The sequence below is a fragment of the Genypterus blacodes genome, unplaced genomic scaffold (assembly GCF_046128005.1).
Source record: "Genypterus blacodes isolate CSIRO-AG114 ecotype Tasmania unplaced genomic scaffold, CSIRO-AGI_Gbla_v1 ptg000007l_1, whole genome shotgun sequence".
Classification (NCBI taxonomy): Eukaryota; Metazoa; Chordata; class Actinopteri; order Ophidiiformes; family Ophidiidae; genus Genypterus; species Genypterus blacodes.
Window position 1 is genome coordinate 902,996 of NW_027466821.1, and position 24,661 is coordinate 927,656.

Genomic DNA, 24,661 nt, shown 5'->3' on the forward strand with positions numbered 1-24,661 from the left:
ATCCAGCAAATGATGCATGCTCTAGCAATGTACAATGGATTTACATGATATATATAATTTCAAGGTAATGATAGTAAAATGGCTGGTTTTATATTGGCATAAAAAGAGGACTGCTGGACATTGGCGGAGATGTGAGGGCCACTGAACCCTCTCAAAAACCAAATGGCACAATCGTGAGAAAGTATATCATTTAAACGTCTTTTCTCTATCCAATTTACTTCAAATGGTCTAAATGTAGGTAGCTGAGGTGAATGCATTTGGACCATGAGAAAAATGCTACAAAAAGTTCCACCGAACCTTAAACTAAATTACAACCGCAATCTCCAGCAAGACATTAAGTTGGTTCACTTTCGAAGCTTTTCAGAGTTTATCACTGTCAGACATCCCTCGTGGCTGTGTAGTTCACCCAGAGAGTTATTTCCTTCTTCCGCCCCCACTTACTAAGTGCTGCGTGTTATTTACTTCTTGTGCCTCTAGGACATTCTCCGAGAATGACTGCACCATGGTGGCCCCAGCCGACCCCTGCCTCAGCCCCACCAAGGGAGAGCTGGTCTACAGCAAGACAGCCAAACAGTGCCTGGAGGAGATATCAGGTACAGGGTTTGGTGTTTCTGTCTGCATGTCTACGAGTGTGAACGTGTGCGTACCAGTGTGTCGGAATTTAAATTTCATATGCAAGGTTGGTCACACATTAATTGTCTTCTACTCTTCAGCATCCATTATAAGCCTTATACCAATCTAGAGGTGCTTTATTATTAAAGTATTATAAAAGGGGGACAAATTAAACAGATTTCCATCCACTTATTTTCACTTGACAATGTGCTAATGTGCCAAACAAACACTTTGATCCACTTACCAGTTTTGAGGTATTTTCTCAGTAAAGCCCCCTCCCGAAATGCGTGTTCTGCTTTGATTGCTCATACTGGACAAACCATCTCTTGGTAGCCTTGTACTTTGTGTGTGTGTGTGTGTGCGCCTAACTAGGTGACTAGGCGGATAAATATTGACTCTTTGAAGCCACTTCTGGACCAATGGGTTTGTCTTACCTGATGCATTGCTCTATAGCATAAATTTCACATTGTGTGACTTTCTGCATAGTCCCTGCTATATTACATTGTAAAAATGAGGTCATTTCACTCAAAAAGCCGAATAGGCAAAATTAGGGTTGTTGAACATCTGTTCTATCTGCAACAGCTGAGAGTTTAAAGACGGAAAGATATGGTGCAGTGTAAATGGAGGATAGTTGCAGGGTAACTGCAGGAGGAAAGATTTTTCTAACGGCTCCTGTACCAGGGTAGGTGTGTGTGTGTGTGCATGTGGTGGTTCCACATAGCGATGTGAAAAGGTCATTGCTGACATCTGAACACAGGGAGCATCTGTGGCCCTTTGTTTACATCCCTGCAGGCTGTCATCATCTGTTAGAGGACCTATGTTGCATCATGACTGATCGTGTGGCACAGCATCACTAAAATGCATCATTGATAGATATGGAGAGTGGCATTCTGTTTTCAGTCTCCGCATAGTTTTCACATTGCACCTTGCAACACCATCAGTTCAGAATTTCTAGCTGTATAGTGGCAGAACAGAGCTCCAATCAATGGCAGTGAGAGAGAGTCAGACTTTAACCATTAATCCACAGGTTGTGGTTAAAGCCTTGTTTTCTGAGAATTAATTAAATTATTCAGAAGAGGAGCACAATATCTGCTAATTTATATAATTTTCTTCAGATAGCTCCACTGGCCGTTACTTGGAACCAATCGCTATAACTTTATGAGCATTACTTTGATTTGCACAAAAATGAGAATGAGATCAATATAACAAAATATATCGTGTCCAGGCCAGAGTAAAGGTGAAGATTTAGAGGGCAGAGAAACGATCTTTGCTAAGTAAAATAAACCTTCATTTGCATGGAGGATAACATATCTTTATTTTCTGTCCATTGTCCTTAAATTACAATGACTTTTGTTATATTTATACAGAGTTCAGAGACAGTTCACCAGATGTTCATGTTCGATGGAGTTTGAACCACTAAAGTAAACCACAGGCTTAAATTCCTGACAAGGAGCAGGATTTAATGGCTAAAGCCAGCCAACACAACATCAAAACACAAACCGCTGGCACGCAGAAATCGTCTCAGTCAGATCCTTAGAGTCCACTTTCATAATGTTTATCCCATTTAAATTGAATATTATTCCAATACCCGGCATTTATTGCTGGACATCTATTTGAGTCATTGTCTTGTCTGACCATTTGTTACCTAACAATCCTTCCAACCTTTTAAATATCTTAATTGACACCTCGTGCTCACATGGCTTATTACATCATTAAAAAACTGACTGTGTGAAGAATAAGATGTCAAGTTCAAAGTGTCCAAGCACTCTGTGATTACAGGGCTGTAGATGTCAGGTCATCATTGACATTCCATACATTTTGCTACGGCTGCGGCTTTTCTAAAAGCCACAATTTAAAGGATAAATTTAGCCTGCGCCACTGACCATTCACTTTGTTATGACTCCATTTCACAACACAACAAAACACACTGGTTTTATGGTTGTTTTGCATACCTCATTTTCCGACTTCATCTCCGTCGAGGGGCAGAAATGGCACTTTGAGAAGGAAACTGTGTGCAAACCCCAGAGACCACATGACAAGCGTGCTCTTTTTCTGTGTGCCGGTTGAGGGCAATGTCAATCGTGACCATACCCAAACAGATCCAAACAAATAAGGTCTATTGAGAATTTCTACCAAAATATGATTAAGGTGCAGAGAACCATGCATGTGTTTCCAATGCATCAAACAGGTTGTTATGCTTGTTGCAATACGTGTTATACTCCTGAAATACAGCTTTTCTTCTGGATTTTCTTCCACGTCTTTGCACTCAATAGGTCTACATGCAGACTATGCACCATTTATTTGTCGGTGCTGCAATTAAATAGAAGAAGCAGTGTAAGATGCATACATGTGAGGCGTGGATGAATCAAGCTCTGTCACTTTGAACAGTGGTCTTCCTGCGGATGTGAGTCAACTCGTTGTAAGTCACAAAACAAGTGCATTCATCTGTGAGGTTAATGGAAAGCTGGGAAGTGAGTAGTATATCAGTTTATTGATTTTCGTCTGTTTGTCTATCGTTTGCTCATTGCATTGAAATGATGGCGAAGAAACTGTGCAGAACCTCTCAATGTCTCAATGTCAAAGTCTCAATAGATCACCTAGATGTTATGGTTTCTGAGGCAACTGCTGTAAGTGGAGTGAGGAACTTTGTTGTCGACGGCTGTGGCTAATAATTGTTGGTCTGATGAAGCCTGCTCTGATCGATATGAACGGGTACTGTGGGTGCTGCGATCTCATTGTTGATCCAGGATAAGCTGCGGGTGGGCTGTTTAATTAAGTGAAGCGCCTGACGTAGTGCTGCAAGATTACAGGTGCACTGTCCAAACAATACTGTCATTCAGTATGTGTGTGTGTGTGTGTGTGTGTGTGTGTGTGTGTGTGTGTGTGTGTGTGTGTGTGTGTGTGTGTGTGTGTGTGAGAGAGAGAGAGAGAGACAGAGAGAGAGAGTAGAGAATGAAAGGGGTTTGGAAGGATGATGGAGAAATGACAATAGGTAAGGGAGGGAGGTAAACAGAACAGATTATATTTGGGAGAAAGCATGGATTTGGAAATAAAGAGAGAAGGTTGAGAGAGAGAGAGCGAGAGAGAGAGCGAGCGAGAGAGCGTACACTGCAGGCTGCATGATAGAATGCACCGGCAGAGTCTATGTGAGTCTCGTTGCCGGCTTCACCAGCCGCTCATTCTCGGGCTGTGAGCAGAGAGGGAGCGAGAGAAAGAGAGGGAGGCGAAGAGAGTGAGAGAGTCAGAGGGAGGCATGAGAAGTGTGTCAGCGAGGTGGTTATTAAAAGAGAGACAGAAGGTGGAAAGAGAGAGATAAGGGTGCAGGAAGAGGGACTGTCATTTAATCTGGGAAAAGATAAAGAGAGTGTGAGCGCGGGAGGGAGAAGGCGCGAGAGAGAGAGAGAGAGAGAGAGAGAATGCGAACGTGTGAGGAGCGGAAAAGGGAGATGCCAGGACTCATTCATCCACGCCCCTGGCTGTGTTAAGAGAAGAAGAGAAAGGAGCTGAAAAGACATAGAGGGAGAAGACATGAAGACAAAAGGAGAAGGTAAATAAGGGATTGTGCCTCAGCCTTTGACCATGAGTATGGGAAGGATCAAGGATGGATCTGGATTCTACCTACATGCCTGAGAGGGAGATCTTGTCTCTTCTCTTTGCGGTGTGCCTACTCTGCCTCCAACACCCCCGAGCCTGGACCTCATTTGAGAGGCGTGGGACGTGGGGACTCATCTCTCTACCTCCTCGGTCCTCCAGTTCTTCCTTCCCTCCTTCTGCTCTCTCGGTGCCGGTGCAGCCACGATGTGAAACGCTGAGCGACAAACAGGTGGATCCACTCTCATGCATAGTTTCACACACTGAAGTGGTGAGTCTGACAGGGAGGAGAGCAGCCAGCAGGGATGAAGCGAGGAGCGGAGTTCACCGTCTACCAGGGGGGCAGCCCGGCACGGCGGCCTGCCCAGCCTCTTCCCGACAACCTCAACCTCCGGATCAAGCAACGCTCGCTGACAAACCTGACCTTAGTGAGCGACGGTGAGCAGAGGGTCTACGCTTTTGAGCTTGGTGAACCACCACCTCGCCATTCCCATCCTCAAAATACCTTGCTGTACTCATCGTCCACCCAAAGGGCAGGTGGCAGCTTGCAGGGAAGTCCAAGGAAGGATGTGGTCGCGAGAGGTGGAGGGGTGCGAGCCCCCAGAGCACGATCCCTGTCCCTTTCCCTCACCAAAATGCTGTCCCAGTCGGAGCACTCCCTGATTCCCGTCCCTTGGCGATGCACGGCCGCAGGTGCACGACCTCAGCGCGCCTCATACGGTGGACAAACACGGACCGAGCTGAGGACATCCAGGGAGGAGGTGAGAATGGACGAGGAGGGCGGCAGTGGCGGCCGTTTGGACGAGGATGCGGCCGCGGCGGCGACAGCGGCCAGGCGTGGTGGGAAGCAGGGAGGCAGGGAGAAGGACAGCGGGTACTGGGCAGAGGAGGAGGTCTCTGGGGGAGGCCCTCGAGAGGGAGCAGCTCAATTGGATAAGGAGTTGATACTCACCATGCTGGGCGATCTCGAGCAGGTGCTGCACAAACAGCCACGCCCACGTAAGTCCCATACGAAGGTATAGTCACCAAATTTTGTGGGAGAGGTTGAACTTAGATGGCGAGTAGTAGGGCTGTTTCTTATTCTGTTCAAATGTTCAGTCTTGTCCTTTGGTATATATTACATTATTAGCATTTTAAGACATTCTGTAAGGTGTACGAGCAAGTGTGTGTGTCAATCAGCTCATACATACACTATGACGATTCATACACGCAGCAGCATGTATACAGACACAGACACAAACAGGTAAGATCTACTTTACGTGCACACACACACACACACACACTCTCCGACTCGTACTCCTCCACGATTGCTTTCTGTAAAGCGGGGCTTCATCTCTGCGAGCAGTGCAGCATTGGCAAGAAGTGCTGCACTGTGAATTTAGCAGCTCCCTTCTTTAACCCACAGGTACTACGCTTTACTCTGATAGCAGCTCTGTTAACTTCCAGGTTGGCAGGATGTTCGCCTCTGTAATGGGAAGCCGTCTAAAATTCTCCAGCTTTGTTGCTTGAGGGAAGGGAATTTGTGGGTTGAGGTTTAGCTGTGGAGACAGACCCTTACTTAGTGTGAACATGTGTGAAGCGTCAGTATAGATGAAGCAAAGTGCAGTGAGCTCTGGTAGAGTGTAGATTGTTTCCAAGCATTTCCATAGAATTCCTTTAAACAGGTCGAGGCGTGATGCAGCATAAAGCAGAAACAATGAGATGCTTTAACACTTCACACCTGCTTTACTGCCTGAAAATCACACAGCCGACCTGATCAATAGCATATTATGGCACCGTTTGTGTGTTTTGTGTGTGTGTGTGTGTGTGCCTGCGTGTGTGTACCCAGATAGTTTAGAAGTCGTTCAACCTTTTTTCCGCCGCTACAAATTTGGCTTTCAAAGTATTCTGAAATGCCGTGGCTGTTGGAGCTTTCTGCCTTGGGGATCAATTGATGAGTATTAACAAGCTCTCAGTGTGCCGAGACGCCCGTTAGGAAACACATTTAGCAGCAGGGGCGAGGAAATTGCGTAGAGCATGTGTGTGTGTGTGTGTGTGTGTGCAAGGTGCCAACTGAGCCAACACAGGCCAAATACTGTTTCATTAAAGGGTGATTAGGTGACAAACTGCTGCAACGGTGGGGTACAGTACAGCCCAGGTGTGTGTGTAAGTGTGTATGCCTGTGTTTTCACCATTTCTGAAATTGGCAATAGTAGTCCAATAATATTCAGCTGGAGCTAAGGGCATCAGTTCCAATCAGTATGCATTATGGGAAAAGGGCTGCAGCAAGGGAGATGCAGGCAGAATTGGCAGCGTGACACCCGCCAATATGTGTGTGTGTCCGGGTGTGTGTATAAACAGCAGTCATTTGCATTATGTTGTGTCAACTCTATTTTGAGCGGTGTTGTTGCTGTTCCGCACCCAGTGTGGGTTCTCTTTTGTGTGTTTGTGTGTGTGTTTGTGTGTGTGTGTGTGTGTGTGTGTGTGTGTGTGTGTGTGTGTGTGTGTGTGTGTGTTTGTTTGTGTGCATGTGTGTGTGTGTTTGTGTGTGTGTGTGTGTGTGTGTGTGCATCTCTCCTGGTGTGCCTTTGCGATCCCTCCCTGGCCCATGCTCAGCTGGCTGCTCCGGAGCCTCACCTGGCCAACAACGAGAGAGCAGCTAGGATCCAAATTAATGCAATTTATTCTCCTCTTTTCATCTGGCCTCACCTCTCTCTCTCGCTCTCTCTGTCTGTCTCTGTCCGCGCCTGCTGAGGTATTGTGTTTGGAATAAATATTAGCTTATAATTTGAAGCGGCTCCAGTTGGCATTAATGGAAACTCATAGCCAGGGCCACCTTACCACATTGGATGAAGTGTCCATCAATGATTGAGAGTCTAGGGCACATCTCCTCATGTCATGTCAAAATGCAATCAATCTTTCCTGAGAGGGCATCACCTAGGAGATGAGCGTTCCGATTGTCATTTACAGCTGAAACCCTCTACGAAGGGATCTTAGTTTGTCATTGGTCATTTGGTTGTCCTGTCCTTCTGTTTGTATTCCATCTTGACAAGGATATCATTCAGGGCACAGAACCTCATTGTCATTGATTGCCAAGTTAACACCTGACCTCAATTAAATCTCATTGCTCTTTACCCAGCATGGTCATCAGGGTGGTGGAGTGCAGTGTTGTTGATGGCTGGTTGTGTCTAATTAATGCAGACATTGTACTGTTTGGAACGAATCCTGTCATTGCCAGCGGGTGCTAATGTCCTATTAGTTTTTCAAGGCCCTGAATTAACTTAAAAGTAGCTAGATGTCCATCGTTATTTTTAAAGAAAATCCAATTAAATCAGGGTGTCCAAGGTCTGCAGAATGTTTCAGTCATGTAGTCGTGACACAATGAGCTTCTTATTTATTTTGCCGCATTTCTATAATCTTATATAATTGGTAGTAAAAGCTTGCTCCCTTAAAGCTGCATTTTTAATACATCTTTATTTCTATGACATGTTGACAGATGTTGAATATGCCGCTCACTTTGACACCTACACGCCTGCTTAAACCTCAAGTGTTTGTCCATCATCTGTGTTTCATAGTCCTTGGCGTTGGCTACGGCCAGTCAAGTAAGTATGTCTGCCCAATCGGCGACACTACCTGTAACCAGCCCTGTTTTCACCCAGCGTGCAGAGGAGTGTTGCAGCAAGGTGAAGTTGAAGTGGATTAGTGTGATTTTTTTGCTCATTTAGTCATGGCAGAGCTTTCAAGAAGAGAGGATAATCTTTACAACATGTTCCTCTTGACTCTCCTGCATCCTGTACCTGTTATGATTGTAATGATGTGGATTTAGATGAATGCAAACTCAAAGTCTCAGTTTTGTGTAGTTTCCCTTATCCAGCCTTGAAGCAGCTGCTTTTTCTCCGAGCATGAAAACAAATTGAATGTGCCTATTTATAAATGGTGGAGATAGGGTTGTCTATTCAAACTAGATGTTGTTGACGTAGTTCTTGTTTCATTGTCCCGAGGCAAGTTCCTTCATATTTGTTGTTTTTAGTGAATCAAGTGAAACTTAACAAATATTGAATTTTTATTTATATGAAGGTTTTTCACTCTGTGTGGCATTTTGCTAGATAGTTTAGCTGAATTCCTTGAGGTCAATTGTAAATGAGTTTTCACTTTGATAGATAGAAATGCTTTTTCCCTGAGCTACTTAGTGCAGTCGTTTTAACTTTAAATCCACGACTATCTGCCCGTGTTTGTTTCAGTCACAGTGTTCTGCTGTCTAACACTGGTATTTACATTGTACTGCGTTGTGTACTCATTGTTTGAAATCCACTGGCTCATTTATCTCGTCTTAGAAATCCCCTTAAAACTGGAAAGAGGTCTGACCATCATCTTTTCTGCGTCTCATTCTGCGGTACCCGCTTGAGAATAGACGTCGGCTTGACAGGCGAATAAGAGCAGCTTAATTGGAGCAGACAAGTAGATTCTTTGGTCTGTACTCACAGCTCACAGCTCTGAAATGTGGCCCACCCATGCTTATTAGCAGTGCTCCCTCAGAATGTCTCAGTGTAACAGTACTTTATCTGAAAATGAGGTACTGAGAAATGCATAAAACATATGAAGAGCCTTCATAGCCATGCGCTTGATGGCTGCTTGGGGAAGCGGTAGAAAGATGGTGGACCAAAGTGGCAGCATTTCCTGACATGCCTCACAGAGACAGAGAGGAGCTGTGACAGAGTTTGCCTTGCTGGCATGATTGGGTCCCAAACTCACCAAAGTGTCACGGCACAACATTTCTCCTTTCACCAGGTAAAAATGTCAATATTGCACAAAATAGCGTCCGTCTTTGTATAGGGAAATAGCTGCACAGGGAGCCACCTGTTTGACTGACAGTCCGATTTATTTGAGAACACCCAAGACGACTGTCATTGCGATGTGAAGTTGTATTGTTCTCCCAATTGAGATGTTAAGTGAAATATGTCTTTCTTTGTGTGTTTGTGTGTGTGTATGCAAGATGTGTGAGTATTTATATATAAGTGCTATGTGCGCGACCATACAGGCCAATAACTCGTGTTCAAATGTGCGTCTCTAGGAGAGGACCCTGAGGCCAGACGCATGAGGACAGTGAAGAATATCGCCGACCTGCGGCAGAACCTGGAAGAAACTATGTCCAGCCTACGGGGGACGCAGATCACCCACAGGTAGGCACACAGATGGTACAATCCATCACTTGCAGTGTTTAGCATGAGTTCTGGGAATTTGGGATGATTTCGTTTGGATTCATCACACAGTGTTTAAAACGGAAGCAAAGGGATGAAAATGTTGAAACCAAACCTTTCCAGCCTCGGAGTTCCGCGTGGATTATGGTGTTACCATGGTGTTACCATGGTGTTCGTTTCTCCCACCCAGACTTTCCCAGCTAGTCCTGGATTGAGTCCAGAAATCTTCCAGGTATAATACCACTTCACTGTCTAGGCTGTAGCCGCACAGGGGAATAGACGCTGCCTCTGTAATTCATTTGACGCCACAACTTCCCTATGCTCCCAGTTACAGTCAGTTTCTTGTAGTGCTTCAAAGTCTTTAGACAAACTTGTCTGATAAATTTGTGCAAATTCAATAAATCAGATTGTGAAAGAATTTGGAAACTATAGCGTAAGAGTAACTCCAATGAGACCAAGAGATGAAATGGTTTTACCTTCTCATTGCCTAAAAATTCCCTTTTTAATGGCATGTTTACATGCATGAAGCTGCATCATACCCAAAACAAAATACACACCTTTCAACACCAATTGCCTCAGTGTCCTCGGCAGCTGGCACACATGTAAGGACATTCAGCAATGACACTCATCCATCATCTTAGACGTACGGCAGGTCCCATCTGTGACTAATGAAGAATCTAACATCATGCATTGTAGACACTGTGACTCAGGTGATGACAAAATGGTAAGCAGTGGTTTAAGTCAGCTCTCCCGGCATTGGCTCCCTGCTCATCTCTCTCCTTCTCCCTCAGTCTATTATTTTGTGTGTTTTGCCCCATTTGCGGAGGAAGATGGTGGCCAGGCTGTGAGACAGCCATGACAGATGGCAAGGCTGTGTGTGTGTGTGTTTGTTTTTCATCGCCGCCGCCCCCCCCCCACCCCCCCAGTGTAGTCATGGGCAGACAAGATCAATACGTCGCCATTGTCTTTCCAGCACAATTAATCCACGGGCACCCAGAAGGTTTAGGGTGTGTGTGATGCATTTCATTGGTCCAGGAGCACCGGTGCCATTCACATTCATCAGAGATACAAGGACAGACGGAAAGGAATAAGTGGAAAATGCATCATCTTATCTCCACATTACGATAACACAATATGTGTGTCTACGTGTGATTGCAAACAATTCAGAGAGCCCTGGTCTGAAATGGTGTATGCACTAATGCACAGGTTTGAGCCATTAGATTAAATGGAAAATAGGAAGTCAGCTCGCCTGTGTGTGCTGGTGTGTTGGTTCTCCTCTAACCACAAGCCAATGTTTATATTCTATAAGTGAGGGCAGCCTGAGAGTTTGCATACCAATTCTGTCCATGACAATAGCCTGGACACAGCGCCCTAATCTTCCTCACCGATAAGAAACGGCTGTAATCTCCATGAAGCTTCGACGCACATTCAGAGTAATTAATGGCCGTTCCACTGGAGCAGACCTGACTGTCATATTCATCACTCACTCCCTCTCTTCGCTCCCATATTGGGGTTCACCATCCCTCCATACCTGTCTAAACCTCCCATCCTTGCCAAATGGGCTCTGTGGTAGCCATTAGAATATAAAATGATTCTGTCCTTCTAAAACTAGGAGTATACTTGATGTTACCTTCACACATGCGTATACACATGTGTGAAGGGCGGCTGCCGGTCATATCTTGCATTTATTTGAACTCCCTCTGTTGCAACGTTGAAACAACATCGCTGCAAGTTATCACTAAAATTGTACTCGTCCACTGTGTAATTCAGAAACAGCTTTTGGCATTATTGTAGCTTGGAGACTTAACTACCTGTGAACTATGATGATTGGCCACTGTTTCCATCTGTTCAGCCACGTGTGCTACATGAAATTCGGTTAAAAGAAGGGACGATTGCACAGGTGATTCATTTCCTCTTCTTTCCTCTCTAATCTCTCTGCTTTCCACGATTGGTTTTCCATAAGTACAAATGCGTTGAGGCTCTTTGCAGGCATTACCCCCAAGAGGGCAGGGCTCAGTCGGTAGAGGGCAGTGGCTCAGTCGGTAGAGCTTCTGCCTGGGAACCACAGGGTCGCCGGTTGGAGTCCCTGCCGAGGTGCCCCTGAGCAAGGCACCGAACCCGCAATTGCTCCCCCCTCTGTAATGGGTGGTAATGTAATGTAAGTTGCTTTGGATAAAAGTGTCTGCTAAATGATCGTAATGTAATGTAAAGACATTCCTTCAACACGCATCATTGATATTCAGATGTACTAAATATTGGAAATATATACACCTGGTGTTCTGGAAAATTATGCATCTGGGAAACAGCTTCTTTCCTTTCTCATTGAACAGACTTTTTGACTTTGACGCCGCCGCATAACATCCTCAACGTGACTTAGAAGGCGAGACGTGTTGGGGCCTCGGTAGACAATCTGTATTGATCGCAAAGCACATTTAATTTCCCACTACGGTTTGTTTTGTTCTTAATCCAGACAATGAAAATGCTATTGATTGACATTTGGGAGGTAAAAGAAAAAGCTACCTGTGTGAAGAAAAGCTGTGTACTGCTGAAGGACAAACCTGGAAGAGCTCCCTGGCTTTTGTTCTGTATCTGCTTAGGACTGAGCGACTCGTGGGGATTTAAGAAGTGCCAATATTTTGAACATAATACCCTCACAGATGGGTTTGTTTATTTTGTCTTATTAGACTTTTAATTTTATATAGAACAGGGAGGATGAATCATTCTTTGCTTTGGAATGAAAAATAGCTGATAGTCCTGTTAGAGTGCATGTATGAGACATATTTGAATGTTAAAATGTTAATACAAGTTTTTAGCTGACACTTCAGTTCAGGGCCACTTGTAGCTTTGGATGGTTCAGTAGAAGATGCTGTCAATTGTATGACAGCATCTTCTACTGAACCACCAAAAGCTGAAGAGCAGCAGGAATGTTGATTACCTGTCAAGTCATTTTTGCTACAAAAGTTAGTAAACATTGAATTCAAGTTTAAAGCCTACAGCCTTTCTTGTAAAATGTTGACTGTCAAAACACACACACGCTACAGTTTTGTCTGCAACAGATTTGTACAGAAATGCGTTATTGCGGAAAAAAGGAATGGAGAGAACTTCATTAGCAGCAGAAGATTAAAGTTTTATGTTTTATCTCACATTACTCAGCAATAAGGTTTTATCTTTTGCTGTTGTTCTGCATTTGCCGGCAGTGCGCAGCACAAAAGGGGTGATTACAGTAGAAGTGGAGGACCAGAATCTGATAATCTTCAGCTCAAGAGCCTCAATAACTAATCTCTCTAACTAGGTTTTACAAACAGCTTTGTTCCAGTGTATAACTCTCAAACTTGCATCACGTTTCAAATCAGGAAATCTTTCAGCCTTGAAAGGTGACACACAGTTTTTGTTATTTTCCCTAATTTTTATCGTGCTTAACTAAACTTGAGGTTGGCGTCCAGTAAGGCAAATCCACTTTGATTTTGATTGCTCCTGTGGGCATCATCTTCTTATTTGAGCATTTGAGGTAAAAATAAGTGTTAATTAAAATGTGTATAGTTTGTCATGTGTACTATTTCATAATATGTACTCACGCTTCAGCCGTGGCATGACTCATTTATTTTAACACCTACGCACACAGTCCCTCACAGTCTCTCTCTCCTCGTCTCTGCAGATAGAGATAAGCTGATCACATAAGCTACTTTGTGTATGAGTGGTTAAATGAGTTTGGGGTTATATGCAATGACAAATTAATTTCTGTATTTCAATACTAATCTGCGATCGCTTATAAGATAAACAGCTGTTATTCCATTTGCCTTCTCGACCCTGTGTGTGTGTGTGTGTGTGTGTGTGTGTGTGTGTGTGTGTGTGTGTGCGTGTGTGTGTGTGTGTGTGTGCCTGTGCGTGTCCCAGTGATTCCAGAAGGTGTTGATAAAGATGTGATGTGACTTGCCATGCATCTTACCTAGCACAGGCACACGCGCACACTCACACACACAGCTCCTCTCACACCCTCCTCATAGCTTCCTGTGTGACACTAGTTTGAGCCGTCATTGCTTTGCACCTCATGAAGGTCAGCAAACAAGCAGCCATCTGATCAGGACCCACTTTCTGACTTGAACTGAATTGAGTGCATCTTGTTATTTATAGCTGAGCAGGAGATATGGATGTAAATTAAACTATACTATTACTGAAATGAACATCACTGTTTTAAATTTGACATGGTAATCTGTTTAAATGTGAGTTTTGCTCAGTGTACATTCGCATCTTGTTTGCCAGGTTGTCAGCAGAGTTTGATGATGACATGAATTATACATGGAAGCTTTGCCTCCTGTGCATGCAGTACATTCTTTGTTCCAGTAGAGAGAGCTCACAGTAACACAATGCAGGATAGTTGCAGGTCTCTCTCTGTCTCTGTCTCTCTCTCGTGTAATTTTAATATTAAGTCTACAGTCATCTTTTACTAGACATGACTTCATCGCGAGGTTCATGAAAACCCTGGAATTTCTGCCTGTTTCCAGAAAATTCTAATTCTACAAGAATGCTTTTGAAAAATATCTCAAAGAAACGAGAAATTCGAACAAAAACCTTGGAAAATTGTATTAACAATATTTAGAAAAATCTAAAGGGCATCTAAACATCCTCTTAAAAAAGTAAATTCTAGTGTGTCGACTTAAATAAAGGTCAGAATGTGACCTTGAGGCCTTTGTTAATTTAGTCCGGTGTGTTATGATGGGTTTTTTTGAAACAATGTAATCAGCTGTGTAATATCTGTGACGGGATCTGTGAAGGTGAAGAAATATGGCTGATTGGAACAATTGCTCTGACAAATTGCTGAAACTCGTACCACAGAAGATTATAGGTGGTTTTGTCCTTATCAGCATCAAGAAATGTGAAATTAGCTGTTTGCATTATGTGCATACAGCAAGATGGCTATGTAGAAGAAACATTATGTGATTTAAAGAGAGTGACATTCATTGGGAATATGACTCATTCCCTTTGCATGGCCTTTGCTTATCTGTTTGGCGGACTTGTTTGCTTTATCATCTCTCATAATTTCTCTCATTCATTACAGTACCCTAGAAACAACCTTTGACACTACAGTAACCACTGAGGTCAATGGGCGAAGTCTCCCCGCCCTCGCCACCCGCTCCTCCCCCATGGCCTGGCGTCTGGGCCAATCACAAACGCCACGTCTCCAGGCAGGCGACGCCCCCTCGATGCCCAGCAGCTACGCTGCGCCCAGGGCGAGCACAGCGGGCGCTGGCACCACGACAGGGCGCTACAGCGGGCACCCGGACCCCTCCAGGTTTGTGTACAGCGCCCCCCTGAGGCGAGCGGCAGCTGCAGGGGCAAGGGGGGCTGAGCATGGGGAGAAGGGAGGAGCAGGGCCAGAAGGAGGGATGGAGATGGAAGTGGCAGGGTACGTGAGTGATGGGGACATCCTGGGGAAGAACGCCCGGACGGATGAGCTCACCAGCGGGTAGGATGACTAACCATACCGTCAACTACTTCTCAAACACGGCTACTTCTGGATTTCTGCTTACTTACTCACTTTAAACCAACACATGAGTAGGCCATGTGGTCTCAAATTCAGATTACAAAGTTTTCTTACAATAACATGACAATAACAATATTAATTTTCACATTACTTGTATGCCAAACTAACTGATAAATGTGGTTTAAGGGTTTGGGTTGGTCAGTGCAAAACCTTTAAACATCAATAGAGCATCTCCTCATCTTGCAATCATGAATTATGTTGTCATGCAGTCGCCAAGGCTGTTTTTCTGTGTGCGTGGATACAGATAGCCTCCTGATCAGCACCAAGATCTGTACCGCTTTGTCATGCCCTGAAGGAAAGACAGAATAACTCATTGTTGTGATCCTTGATGGCACTGAATAGCCTGACAGATCACCTGAATGTCTTCCATAAAACATCACCACAATGTCTGTGTAGGCTCCTGACCTTCATGCTCTCAATAGCAGTATATGCTTCCCTTCACCCTTGAGCAAGTGGGAGGATTGAGCAAGAAAGCAGTAATTCCCTTAAAAGATATGGATGTCTGCCCCCACACAGTAAACACACACACACGCACACAGGCACGACTGCATGTATTTCAGATTTCTCGTAAAAGCTTTGGGGGAAGGGAAAGCTGTGAGGGAAGTTAAACGGAGAGGAAAGTATTGGAGCATCCATAAGATTAAAGAGGTGTCAGAGCAGAAAATGTAACAGCAAGCTATGAGGGAAAGGTGATTAGCTGAATTATTAGCTTAATTAGCTCAACGCTAATGACCCTTGTGTCCTATCAGCCGTGTCTGATTGCTGTCTGGCTGTAAACCCAAATCCAACCACTCAGTCATTGCCACATAGACACATTCACAGCTTCTTACATAGCTTACATAGCTTCTTAAATCAAACATGTTAATGCCTAATGTCCAGTTTCTTTGCCAAAATATAATTTCTTATTGCCTCTTTAGGTTCGGCTCATTTAATACTTGATACTTGTGTAAGAAACATTTACGACTGAAACAACTCCCATGCACAAAAGAGGTTTTAGTTTCTAAGCCAATCGTACACAAATTACACACATTAATGTTTTTACTTGTAATAATACAAGTTAAACCTTCTATAGCATGTTTAAAAGTCTGCGGCAACATGAGGTAGAGGAGAATGATGACATGGACAGCAATGGTTGTATTCATATTTTACATCCAATTTCATGTCCTTCTTACTGTTAGCATGTGGATATCTGATATCTACCATAACTTGGGTAACCTCGTGATGCAACAAGTGCTCTAATCTTTGCTCTCTACTTCTCTGGTAGTCTGAAATGAACCTCGTTTGGGCTTACATGCTGTTTCAGATTTAGAAGAGACAAGTAAAAATCAAATCTCAATTGAGCATCAAGACCTGTAGTCTTAGACACACATGCACTTGTATTCATAAAGATTTACACACAATCTCAACAATGTTGATTTCATCAGTCAACTGTTTTATCAATCAACCAAATTGATTCCATGATGGCATTGGTTTCACCATTCCTCTCACAGATACCTTACAGACGGCGGCCTCCATCTGTACGCACGGAACTCAGGCCGAGCCACAGACGTGTCTTCTTCCCGAGAAATGTCCCATAGAGGCAGTAAAGAGATGCAGGGGGACATAGACAGGTAAGGACGTGTTCTTCTTCTGTCTCACTGTGGCTTGGCTACTATTTTGCCCATTACATGGATTTATCTGTGTGGTCCACACCTAAGTGTAGCTGAATTTCAGCACATATTCGGGGCACACACGGTATGAATTACCCAAATGTGCACACAGTGTCTACTTTTATGCTCCTTTTCAATGGGCACCAGTGGAATAAGTTTCATCCCTCGGGTTGCTTTCAGATGAAGACTTTGTAGTTGCTGCTCATTTTCAGGTACACGGCGTAGGATATGTTGCAACAGTTCCAGCAGACTGTGCTTTACAACCAGCTTAGAACCTTAAAGTTCTAAGTTGGAGAAAGGAGCTTACTGGGATGTTGTCTGTAGAAGCAATGGATTACAGCAACAGACTTGCCGCTTAGCCTTGAGGGTGTTTCAACATTCATGTATGTAACTTCTTCAGTCAGTAGTGGACAGTAAACTGACATTTGTCCTCTGAGAGATGTTCACCCTATAAAACAGTGGTGACAAACACACACAACCACAGCAACACACAATTGAAACTCAATTTGCACATTGTCGTTCCACAACACTGATCCCACAAAACCGACAACTACCTTGCTGCTAATTGTGCAACTGTGCAAGGGTGAGGGTAAGATTGTTAGAACTACGCTGCAGTAAGTAGGTCTTTGGGAAACCATTTATGTCAAGATGGAAAAACACACCCTATTTAAAGCTAAAGAGCAGTTTGAACCTCATCTTGTGCAATGTTTACTACTACCATATGACCCCCATGTGACCCAAGGAGTCCCATGGCTTGAGGTGTGAACGACTCTCAGAGGATAAATATCAGCTAATTGCAAAAAAAGGTGACGTTTATTGTGGACCAGAAATTGAGAGTGAATCTACTCCGGTGGTACCTGCATTGCACCAAACGCACCTAGTTTGACTTTACATAATACAACGAAAACATAGCAAACAACAAGCAGGATGAAATGTGACTTTACGTCCAACTGCAGAGGTGATTTGTAGGAAACTCCTCTACTGCAAGGACATCTATGACTAAACGAGGTGAGAGGGAGAGACGTGATATCGATTGAAAGCTGTCGGGCTGAGTTTGTGATGACAGGACTTCAGAGACGCTGCTGGGAATTGACAGATGCAGTGACATTTCCCAGTGTCGCAGCTTCTGAATTTTGCCAAGATTTTAATGAGCCGTTGTGTTTAGAGATGTGAGAAGCTTGAGGAGCAATACGCTGCGTCTCTCCAGACTCAGCTGGTTGCTTATTTGGGGCTAATAGATGGTATTTGTTATAATGATGGATTGAATTTTTGAACTGTCAAATGCACTGGAAAGCAACACAACTGAAGAAAGTATCAAGCCACATTCTCTTGGTTGCATATACTGTAGATGCTGTGCCTTTGATTAGTCTTTTGAGTTTTCTGTTCAAGTCGCTGTTATATAAAGCAACTTCGAACAAAGTCATGATCAACTAGCTAATATGATCCAATTGCATTCCAGTCTAAGCAATCCAGGTGTTTCTGAGTTCCATGCTAGTGCCACAAACTTGTTTTATCAGTCCATTCAGTCACTGGAGGGCAAGTCTGATCATATCTGCGATTAACCGAATGTCAAGCCGTGGAAATCCTGCCCAGAGGTTTGCTAAATGTGATAGAGCTGACCCTGGTCATCACAAGTTGGTCCGCCTGTCAGTGAAACAGATGGGTTCAGAAGAATAAATGGGAACTTTTCCTTCCTTTTCCCAAATCTTAGCTTCACTCTGCATGTTCAACTTTTCTATTTGAAAGAGTGTTTTACCTGGGGGTCTCTCTCTTTGCCTGGGTTAGCGGTGCGCTGCTTCCCCTCAAGATGCCTGCAGGCGAGTGTCCCAATAGGATCTGCATTGAAGTCTAAAACCCTGTTTTCTTTCCATCTTGTTTGTTCCCCCATACAAAACTATATATACACACACATCCAGACACGCCCGTCTCACACAAACATCCACAGAGCCTGAACGCTTCCCTCCACTTCCCTCTGCTTCCCTCCAACAAGTGTGATCGTCACAAGCTAAGCTCTCGCTTCCCACTGACATATGACAAAGCTCAGGGGCAAATTCATTTCGGGAGCCAGCGCTCAGTGTGCTTCACACCTGTGCCCCTGCTTTAGCGTCCTCCACAGGACACGATTTGCTCTCTATGATTGGTTCCTTCTTTATCCAAAACCAACCATCTTCCTCCCACATAACCCCTTGGCTTTAAATGAAATGAGAAAAGGATAAGGCTCAAACTTTCTCCTCCCTGATTTTTAAGAACTTTTCATTGCCTGAAATACCCACATTGGTATTCCAGGAGTGAGGATCTTACCCGAGAGCTCGATTTGGAGACTTATTCAAAGTTCTGAGTGCAATTGAAGGCATCAGTGCATTTTGGGACGTGGCCATCTCTCATAGGATTACATATAGAAAAAGAAAAGGCAATGGCAGTTAATGGATGGATTTTCAAATGAGGCAACTAGGCAGAGGGCCAGGGCTGCAGGACCTCAGAGGGGCCCAAGGTCAAATGCGTGATATTACTATTGTTTGGACAGAGGGGTAGATAAAAGTCGTTTTGAAGACGATACCTCTAAGTGTAGTTCAGGACAGGCATCCCTCACTTCCCAGTCAGTCTTGCACACTGGCAAAAGTAAAGAGAGTAACTTTGAGACAGAGATGTGGGTGTCAGTGTTGTGCACTACAAACTGAGCCCCCAGCAGGCTTATTACCGGTCACTGTTCCCCTCTCCACTCCTCCCCACTTTATCCCAAACCAACAACCCCCTGCACAGAGCAAATCTAAGCCTCTAAATGACTTACTGTATGACCAGCAATGTGACTGGGACCGATTAAAACATTGTGTGTTTACTTTGGCACAGTGTAACTTACAGTTTATATGGGAGATGCTCGATGCGACTGTAGGTGGTGCATTTGAATTGGCCCGAACAGAATCTCATATTCTGCAAAAAATAGTTTATGGCACGGGTCATCTGTATCATCCCAGGGAGTCAGGCAGCTGCCAGCTCTGACAGGCCATCGACTCAACGCTGAATAACAAAAGCCCAGACCCTTCTTATGATGTGTCCATTTCAAAACAACAATGAATCCTTGGCTAAAAGCTAAAAGCCCTCGCTAAAAATATGCTGCTGTAGATGCTTATTCTTATGGCTCTGCTGTCAAGAGAAGGCACCCAGGGAGAGTGTTCTGACACCGACAGGCTCCCAAAGACATGAATAAGTAAAAGGCCCTTGCTTTTAGCACAACGGTCTCTCTCTCTCTCTCTCTCTGTCTCTCTCTCTCTCTCTCTCTCTTTCTCTCTCTCTCTCTCTCTCTCTCTAAACAAGTTGTTTGCGGTCTGGAAGCTTTTGGGCATTAAGACAAGTTTGTTGTGTTGCATTGTTTCCAAGTGTGCCTGGTTGGTCTTCTAAGTTTATGCATGTTTGTGTGCAGAGTTTTGCATTTGTGTTGCAGAGCAGCACAATCATTGCTGTCACAGCTCCACTTTGGAGTTGAGGTTGCTGTTGTAAGAGACAAGGAGATTTGAAGACGTTTTTGCCATCAACGACGAAGCCCATTGTCATAGAGAAGTTTTAATGCGGTTCATCTCTGCCGCAGGAGGAATCGTACCTCATATCATCTTCTTTGGCAGATGTCAATCCCCCCTTCCATCACTTTCTCTAATATTCAACAATTTCCCTGCACTGATGAAAAGCACTGTCACACATACTAAATTCAGCTGTAACTGTAATGGTAATTGCAAGAAGTTTGGTACAGTTTGAGTACCCAGCTGTGGCTGCTTCATGCAGTGTCTTTGTGTTTCCACCCTCGTGCAGGTGCATGCTTACAGATACATTTCCTCTCATAAACAGGAAAATGGCTGCCCCCACAGGCACTAATTAGCCATCTTTTCATTCACAGAAGCTCAAGGAAAGTTAGGCACACGTTTTTTTAGAAGCTTACTTTTCCTCTTATCTCTTATCTTTTATGTGTGTGGCGCTACATCTTCCATCCTAGCTCCATTTGTTTATCATTAATCTGAATATTTCCTCATAGTTTACTCTTGGGGAAAGGAATGGGTCCTCATCAGCTTGGTGCCCCCTCTAATTAACTCACTCACTGAATTATTTAGTGAAGTCAAAGAGTTACAGAATGGCCAGCGAAAATATGTGTTGCCCTAGTTTATTTGTATAAATTTGGGATTTTTGGTCCCAAAGACTCTGTCGCACTGCTGCAGATGATCTCTGAGCCAAAAGAAAAAAACTGTTACCATACAAGCACGGCCACTGTTTTATTTATAAATCAGCTTGTCTGAAAAAGGAAATTGGACTTGATTTAATTTGGTCCTTAGTGAATCCATTTTAGTGGTGCTCGTTCTAAGACGGGTGCCAGCATGTATCTTACAAGATTATTCTGTTTTTGTCCTTTTGTAACTCCATTATGAATTCTACAAGTTCTTCTTCTTATTTTTACAATGTCTTTCCTGCTTTAAAATTCAACCACATCTTGTCAGTTGTCAGTTCATTTTGATCTTACTGGTAAGGTCATATTTTAGCATTTGTACTAAAAGTTTCCTCCACACTATATTACAGCTTTTCTTCACCAAGCTTTGCTGACATAATATTCTCACGATGATAAACTTTCATGCCCCTGTGCCTCTAATATGTCCTCCCTGCACCTGGAGCCATCATGTTGGATCTGGGGGGTTGGGAGTCACATGGCTAATGCGATACCTCTGTCACCGTGATTGATGACATTTCCCATATGGTGATGGTCTCCATCAGTTCACACGGGTCGTCTCAGTGTACATACTTGACATCTTTGAACAGAAACCGAGTGTGTGTGGTTTGCTACCGGTCGGCAGGTGCATACAAATGTTGTGAAGAGAGCTTTTGAAACACGTTGTTGTTCTAATTTTGTGAGCATGTACACTTTTAAGCATAAAAGGAAATATATATCATTGATTGATCAAAGAAATGGTTCATAAATTGTGTATAATTTCTTGCAATGAATGACGTTGGCTCGTACACATACAGATGGAAATGCAGGCAAAATTAGCTCAATCAACAAGATTTTTGGGAAACAGTGATGTCGTCGCGATGACCAACCTTAAGGTGATACAGGGATGAGATAATAGGAAATGAGATATTTATATTCTAAAGCAATGCATTATATATGTGCTGAAAAGCTCGTTAATAAATGAATGTATGAGCCTGTCCTATAAGGCTGACACCTGTCTCTAAACATCAGCTTGTGAAATCAGTTCTATTCTCGTAGTTTTAGTTCACCCTTGAGGAAAAGTGAGATGACTCATGTGGTGACGCATGAGATTGACTTGTGTAACGTTGTTTGTGCTTGCAAACACATCTGCTATTTTCATTCATGTATAGGTGCGATGTGCAAAGTGGAATAAAGTCTGTGGAATTAAAATCAGACAGGTTGGGTAATTAATCAAGATCTTCCCAGCCAATCACATTACTGATCCGAGAACCTTAAATCAGCTGTGCCGATAATGGTGATGCGTGAGGTAAAACATCCCAGTTAATGGTACAGGAGTTGCTGTCAACTCACAAGTGTAAGGCAGCAGAAAATCTGCGGCTAAAATAAAAGAGAGAACGAGAGAGAGAGAGGGAGGGAGGGAGAGAGAGTTGTCTTTGTAGTGGAGTCGAGTGGCTGTGCGCTTTGACAATAGCAGGCTGAAGACGGAGCCCACATATCTGTCATTGCTGCCTTCAGATATCTGTTAGGATTTAATCTGCTGAAGCGAAACACATCCATACAGGCTAAAAGAGCGTTTGTAAATGATAGATAGCTTTAAGACTATTTTTAGCTCGGCACAGGCGGTTTTGGAAGTGACGTCCTTGTTATATTCGTCTTAAACTTGTATAAGTTGTCAAGTTGATCTCAATGTAAATACAGTACTTGTGATTTAGGCAGTTATCGTGAAAAAGATCTGGAATTGCCCTAAATTATCATATAGGTGATGTGCTGGGGTCAGATGTGTGTTCTCAGTGTAACCCAAGAAATCAAATGTTCACCAAAATGCCAACAGCTCAGCTTGTGGTTGCTCACTTCTACTGTAATGGCATGGAAAGGGCAAACTGATACCAAATGCCAAACTGAGCACGAAGCACTGTGTGTCATTTTGATTTGATGAAACTCTTAATCATAATCAAAACTGACTTCCACCAGGTTTTTTTCAATAACATCTGCATTTAAACCACTGTAGGAAGTGACATCATCACAGCAACCAAAGCAATTACAATTGCCTAGTCATGTTTAGATGTAAGAGGCATAGAAATAGAGTCTCCGAGATGCCACAGTGGCGTCCTCCTGCAGAAGTAATGCTCAACAGCATTGCAACCTTAATTGTATTTGTAGTAACACTCTATAAGAAAACACCCCAGTGCTCTGGTGATTTAAACTTGAATGAATTGGCTAGTTAACAGATAAACTGTGTTTATAGGAGAGAAAGCTGTAGTTAATTCGAGAGCTGAATCCAGTGTGAAGATAGGAAAATACTGACAATAGGAAAGGACCCTTTAAAATGAGCACCGCAATCTCTCCCAAGGGCATGTTTGCCTTTAGGGTCCTTGGAAAGTTGTAAAAGAGCATAAGGACAAAGTATATTCTGCTATATACGGGAGCTCTGCATCTGTGTCAGATTCACTTAGTTGATAGTTTCCTGGGATGTAATTCCATTCATCATCTGACTGGAATGTAATGAGCTTGTGAAGATAAGAATCAACAAAGGTCCTGTTATTGCTAATTCTGTTTACTGACATGATGCCCGACTCTTTTGTGGGTCATGAAAATGTAATCTCATCAAATGCTGAGTGCTGTCTTCTAATTAAGGCCGGACAGATTTAATGCAGTGGCACAGGAAGTATTGTTTGTTTATTCTGTGAGGGGGTCAGTAAACAAGATATCATTAGAGTGCAGGATTGAGAAATGTCCACAAGTGAAATATGTCTCTATGGAGTGGAGATGGTGAATGTTGCATGTCGTTCACCATGGATGGTGCAAATAACAACTCTGGTGGTGGGATTCAAGCCTCTGTTGAGAGCTGCTGCTGTCTGTCATGCTGTAATGCCATAATCCTGTACCTATGAAGGATTAAGGCCCCTGTGGATGAACAGTAGATGATGGGGAGGCAGTAGCTCAGTGGGTAGAGCGTCCGCTTGGGAACTGGAGGGTCGCCGGTTCGAGTCCATGCCAAGGTGCCCCTGAGCAAGGCACCGAACCCTCAATTGCTCCCCCCTCTGCGTAGGGTGGTAATGTAATGTAAATCGCTTTGGATAAAAGCGTCTGCCAAATGCTCGTAATGTAATGTAATGTATATGTTGTTGGGTTAGGTGGCGGCTCGCCTGCCGTCTTGCCAGCTCACCTGCCACAGAGATCAGCAGCAGAAGGCGATGTGACCCTTTGACGCCCCCATCATCATCTCGAAACCCCCCCAGCCCCATACCCCCACCTTTTGTCTTAGTGGGTGGCTGTCCAACCCACTGCCTGACTGTCTCCTTCCCTTCATCCTTATCCGTGCGATAAGGTTTGCCGGAAATCAAAATTTATGCTTATTGCCCTCGCTGCTGAATATGCCTGAAGACTTGAGTTGTCGACGACTTTGGCTGTATTGCAGTAAGTAAGCCAGGTCTCCTTTACCAATCCAGCCAGGGAGCTCTGCGGTTCTGCTGTCATTTCTTGGCAGAAGACAGATTTCCAGCCCGCTCCCCCTCCCAAGGTCTGTCTCTTTAATTAAGTTATACTTGGCTGAAATGGATTTTCCGGTGACAAGTCTGATCACTCTGTTTTGTTAGAATGCAAATGATTGTAGTTTCTTTGGAAAAGGCACCTTGATGGTCATCCTCTACTTTCTGCATTAATGGACGTCTCGACCACTCCTTTGTATCACACAGAGGGGATTCAGTCTGTAGCTAATATGTGCACTGTATATATTCTAAATGTTAGGTCATGGTTGGGAACATTTTGGCTTTCATCTGAGCAGTTCTCAGATTTGAGTGTGGGTGCTAATGAATTTGGATTGCGGCCCACCGTCAGGCTCTTTCAGCATCATAAATAATTTCCTAACACACTACATGGACAGACTTTTCTGAGCCACCTCACG

General features: G+C 43.8%; 1 protein-coding gene across 1 annotated transcript in view; it reads left to right on the forward strand.

Moving 5' to 3' along the window:
* Positions 1-24,661, forward strand: part of nav3 (neuron navigator 3) — a 144,763-nt gene that overhangs the window by 87,761 nt on the left and 32,341 nt on the right. Inside the window, exons 9-12 of the mRNA XM_076150703.1 lie at positions 478-593; positions 9,254-9,362; positions 14,437-14,844; positions 16,413-16,532. Of these exons, the coding sequence (XP_076006818.1) occupies positions 478-593; positions 9,254-9,362; positions 14,437-14,844; positions 16,413-16,532 (753 nt within the window). The remainder of the gene's footprint in view (positions 1-477; positions 594-9,253; positions 9,363-14,436; positions 14,845-16,412; positions 16,533-24,661) is intronic.